The 5,750-nt window shown below is 32.2% G+C and overlaps 1 protein-coding gene across 1 annotated transcript; it reads right to left on the bottom strand.

Moving 5' to 3' along the window:
- Nucleotides 1-518: 518 nt before the first annotated feature.
- Nucleotides 519-3,850, bottom strand: LOC116114133 (endo-1,4-beta-xylanase 5-like; the record flags this gene model as incomplete). Its single annotated transcript, XM_031400287.1, has 8 exons — nucleotides 519-866; nucleotides 1,096-1,881; nucleotides 1,972-2,070; nucleotides 2,153-2,316; nucleotides 2,412-2,631; nucleotides 3,498-3,541; nucleotides 3,632-3,711; nucleotides 3,792-3,850. Coding segments are annotated over 8 exons (1,800 nt in total), but the record flags the coding sequence as incomplete, so codon positions are not given.
- Nucleotides 3,851-5,750: the final 1,900 nt, after the last annotated feature.

Here is a 5,750-nt window from a genome sequence, read left to right as displayed (position 1 = left end):
ATCTGGTACCTTCCGTCGTCTACCATTTTCATAATACTATATTAAATACTAATATAAAAACCTTGTTTTGTTTTATTAAGGCTTTTCAAGTATTACCATTATAATGATTGGTTTTTATTCTGACAAGACAATATTATAGGTACGATGAATAGTTTGTACTTCTTATGGTTTTGCTCTTAAATATAAAACTTATAAAAGACATAGTTTTTAAAAAAAAAAATTAAAAAGAAAATGATTTATGAGCTTCTATCTGATTCACACACTTTTCATGTTAAAATTCTTATGGTTGATTGACTTGCATATTTTTTTAAGTCTGGAAAGAAGTGATCTCTCTAGAATAAGCAAAATATCAACTAATTTTGACCAATTTTAATTTTAATTATGAAATTATGAATTTTAAATAACTTTTTTTATTACTATTTTTTAGTATCTACAAATATAAAATTTCGGATGAACAATTGTGTAATGTGCCCCAATGCCAGCTCATGCGTTGCATCGACCCGTCAGCTTGATTAATTTCAGGACGAAACTTGAAGAAGCAGTGTTGAGGAATTTGTTGATGGCACATTCAAGCGGTGAACCAAGGAAGAATTTTTGACAGCTGGGTGAATTATCTTCACTTCGTAATCTCCATGGAAAACGGAGGCCTCAAAGAATCCATTAGCATCGGTCGTACCGTCAAGCTTTCTAATGCCCCATTCATGCAACAGTTTGTCCACAACATCTCCAGTCGGCAAATTATTAAAATTATTATCGGTTAAACACATCCGGTAGCATCCTTGAGGCGACCATGCCCCCCAAATGATCATTCCGCCAATATTAGGGTGACTATGTCCCTCCCTTAACACCTGCTCTAAGTACAGCGTCTGCCCATACATAAGTCATCAAGAAGAATAAAAACATGTTAGTATAATGTCTGAGCAAAGGTTAAGAGAAATCGAACTAAAATTGATTTCACCACCGAAACTAAGGCCTTTGTCGACACAAACTGACGCCGGAAAAGACGTATTCTGAGTCAGAATACGCCATCCCCAACGCGCAATATTAATATAATGCACAATGCAATCGTGAAGTATTAACTAATTGAGTTTTTACCTGGTTGGGACCATTTTCAACGTCCACTTCCGTGAGCCAAATGGGCACGCCGGCTGCTGCAAGCATATCAATAGAAGCTCTCATGTAAGGGAGATTCGGCACACGAAAATGAGACTCGAGCCCGATAGCCACCTGTGCACCGTTACCAAGATAACTTTGGATCTTTCTTAACCTTTTAAGGTAGTTAGCAGGAGATGATTTCTGATCACTTATTTCCTCTATCGTGTTAAACTCATTCATAAACATCAAAGTTGGCGGATCATATTGGTTAGCATACTTGTAAAAAGTTTCGGATGCGTTTGCCCCCATCTTGTTTTCAAAGAAAGAAAAATGCAAGTTTTCATTAACAACGTCCCAAGCAATGAGCTGTCCTTTATATCTTGAAACTACGGATTTCGCCCTGTTTTCAGTGGCCAAAGCAAGTGCGGATGGTGAGAGCGAATTGATCCAACCGGGTTGGTATTTCGGATCATCCCAAAAGACGTTATGGCCACGAACTGCAATGTGGTTTTGCTTCATGAATTGAAGCATGGCATCGGCTATTGAATAGTCCTCCTTTCCCTGGGATGGTTCAGTGCTGTACCACTTCATTTCATTTTCAAATGTTGTAATGCCGAATCTTGAAGTGAACCATTGTTGATACTTGACATTGTTGAGGATGTTCTTGTTTGTAGCACAACCGATTGGCACTGTTGATGAGACCTTTTGCTCAATGGAAAGTTTTGCATTAGTAAGGGGTTTGCCGTGCGAATCAACTGCTTGAATTCTTACTCTTCTCTTATGTTTCTGCCAAAGGTAAAACTATATCATGATGAAATGACATCATAAGTTTTCAAGTTTAAAGGAAAAGAAATGAAACCTATTAAGATAAGTCACCTTCTCAATGCTTTCATTTTGATGGGAATTCCACTCTTTTTGGGTGAATGGTTGTAGTGAGACGCTATCGACCCGTATTTCAACTGACGTTTTATTGCTCTGAAGAATATTTTACAAAAATTAAGAGTAATTGAACAAATTTTAATTGTTCAAATTAATATACCTGAAGTGCTAACTACACCTCAAAATAGAGCTGAGCCGGGCCTGACGCATCTACAGTGAAGCCACCCTTAAGCATGGACCAACACTTGGACTTGGCAACAACAGAACCACCATGTTTGTAACCGGTAGTTGTTTTGACAACTACGCTTATGGAAGCTTCTCCTTCACTCACTTGGAACCAAGCTGCATACGCATAACCAGGAGTTAAAATAATTAACAATTCACAACAACAAAATCTAAGCCCTAATCATGCAAAAGAAATAAAAGGCATGTAATACCTGAAAAGGTGTACAGCTTGTCCTTTTGCAGGTCAATCGTTTGTGAGACACTATCATATGGTTGATTTCTGTTACGAGCCACAATAAATTTGTTGCTACCTAATTGTTTATGCTCAGTTTTTGCACTTCCGAATGCGGACCATCCTTTCGTTCCAAGATTAAAATCGGGGTTTGTGATGATCCCTCCACCATACTGAGGTTTATGGGGATTTTCCAGACACTGTAATTGGGTGGAAAAAGAAGAGAAAATATACCAATAAATAAAATAAATAAGAGTTAAGTTATAACGAATAGGATTGCTTATGTTAAGAGGAGGCAAGTAACGCTGTCAACCGTTTAAGAATTGACAGTTTGTACTTAATTATTTTCAAAAGATAAGGCATCCTTTTTTTTTTTTTTTTTTTTTTACAAGAAAATGTTTTAAAATAATCCAAGACCCTAGACCTTAGAATTATAACCAAGTAAGAATTCTCTTTATTAGCAACCAAAGAGGGATTCAGACTCAGTACTGACTAAATAAGAGCTTGATGATACATCTAAAAGTTTTTATCGAACCATTTAACCACCTAAAGATTGGTTATCAGGCATCTTTACCAATGCTGTTAAAATAATAAGTAACAAATGTAATTTTACTATATAAATATTTCATATCAATTTTTTTTACAATAAAATGTTTTTTTTTTTTTAAATAGAGAGATAGCATTTATAATTTTAAATCAAGTTAATTTATATCCTAAGTTTTTCATTTCAAGTGATATTTTAAAGAAAATTATTAGCATATGTAATACAAATTGTATTTAAAAAAAAAAAAAAAGTATTTCTTTTAAATAATTAAAAACTACGCTTTTTATTTATGTATTTACATAATGAAAACATACATTCAACTAATTTTAATTGAATAGAAAACAGTATCAAAACCAATATATTTATCGAAAGGTTATAATTATAACAGTATCATTCTATAAATATATATTAATCTGTATATTTAATAAAATGAATGTAAAAAATATTTCTTTTATGTAGAAATATTCTCACACTTAAATTAAAAAATAAAAACTGAACAGATAAATTATAGGATAAACTTACCTCAATGCTGGCGGTGTAATCATAGAAAGCATTAGCTTTGGATTCTGCAACCAGTATAAGAATGAATGAAATTTCACGACGACAAAATGCAATTATATATATATATATCCGACTTTTTGCTGGAAGAAACAAACCTGCAAGAAGAAGTAAACATATTTGCAGCAACAAGACAATAATGTTGTTTTGCCCTCCGAAACTCATTTTCTTAAAGTTCCTGAAAGTCGTCACCGCAAAAATGAACACAGGCAAGAACAGGGAGACGAATCAAAGAAACATTTGAGCTTTTTACTTTACCGTGGAGGGAGGAGAAGCTCTGACAAATATTTGACATTCAATTTGCAAAAGATTGGAATTAAATACAGATAATGAGATCAATGGTATCCCTATATTTAGCTGTAATTTGTTATTTGAAATTATTTCAGGTGTACTATAATTGGTGGTTTTGTCAAAGTTTACCAAATTTAAACAATTTAAATTTATAGCATAAAATTATTTGTTTTAAGTTTAAAAATAAAACAATCAACTTGATGAATAATAATTAATAATATGGCAATAAAATTATCTGTTTCCAAAACAGTTCTGCTGTTTATGTTTTCATTCCTAATATGATTTTGTATGTGTCCCTTAACTATTATAGATTAATTTTGTACAATTTTTTTTTTTTTTATCTCCCCTGAAACCATTTTTATAGCATAAAATCATATTGAAGATATTCAGAAATATTTTTCTATTAAAGTATGACAATCGATTTGGAAATTTTACCAATATTACCTTTCCCCTTGTGGCTGAATGACAAGCCCTTGAATATTACCAATATTATTTTTATTGTTTAAAGAGGCAGTTACCATATAGCTCATGAAATTAGAATAGTTATATTTGAAATATAATTATGTTGGACAGGGGAATAGGGATTATTGGAATATAAACTAAAGGGTTTATATAAGATGTAGATGTTATTTTTTTTATTTTTATCTTTTTTGGGTAACCGGGGTGTCCGGGTCAACTTTAGCACACTTCAACTAATCCTCGCGGTCCATTGAATATCCTACAAACCCAATAAACCGAATAAAACACCATTTTGCATTGAGGTATGTGGCTCCAAGGTCAATCCAGGAAGTCAAGGAAGGGAGCACACTTCATTGACCACCAGGCCGACCCCTTAGGGTTTATATAGATGTATTTTTATATTATCCTATTTAATAATTTATACAAAGGATAAAACTATAATTATAAAAATTTTAATAGAAGGGTTTAAATAAGACAATATATAGGATGCTATGGTACCATAAGTGTGGCTGTGTGTGTTTGAGTTTCGTAATTTGGTTATTTGGAATTGTTTAAACATGTAAAGGATAAGATAATATGATATTTATAAGGACATGACATGTGTTAAAATATTAGTCTTCATATATTTATCAGTGTTTTAAATTTAATAACCAACTGTAAACCCCACCAATATGTCCAAGGGTAAAATAATATTTTCATTTTTATGTGCTAAGTTAACTATCATGCACATTCCTTAGGGGTAAAATGGTAAAAGAATGATGATATTTTATTGGCCTGACATGATAAAGATGATGAAGGATTAAGGAGTAATTAAAAGACAATTGTTAAAGGCATAAAGGGAAATAATGTTATAAGACATTAAATGCAAAAGACAAATGACAAATGAAAAATTCTTTTGCAAAAAAAATAAATAAATAAATAAAATCTTGATTTTAGGTGGTATGAGTCGGCCAACACATGTCTTCTACCATTTCCTTTATCTTCTTCAAGCTTTCTACAATCTTCCATAAATTTTTTCACTACTCCATTAAAATTTAAGTCTCTTAGTTGCAATCTCTCAAGTGTCTTATATTTCTTCCTTTATTAAGGATATTAGGAGGTAAAGTTCAACTCCTTATCTTATATAAATATTATGTATTTCAAGTTATTGAAGTTTCCTTATAATTTATGTTAGGAAAAAGGGTCAATTGGAGATAAGGAGGAGGAAATTTGCAAAGGAGTGTGGTTTCTTCACATAAGGTAAGGGAAACCTCCCTTTAATAGGAAATAAGAATTAGGTTTCTAGGTTTAATATTAGGGAACCTTAATTCTTGTCACACAATAGCAATTGAGTTTGGTTTGATGTTATAATTGATGGATTTATATGTGAATTGTAAAAACATTGAAGTTTGATGACAATCAATGGAATTAGTTGTGACATGAGTTTTTAACATATTACAAGGGAGGTTATTATTGATCATTTAACAT

This window comes from Pistacia vera, unplaced genomic scaffold (genome assembly GCF_008641045.1).
Source record: "Pistacia vera cultivar Batoury unplaced genomic scaffold, PisVer_v2 Contig700, whole genome shotgun sequence".
NCBI lineage: Eukaryota > Viridiplantae > Streptophyta > Magnoliopsida > Sapindales > Anacardiaceae > Pistacia > Pistacia vera.
This window is presented reverse-complemented; position numbering and strand designations above follow the sequence as displayed.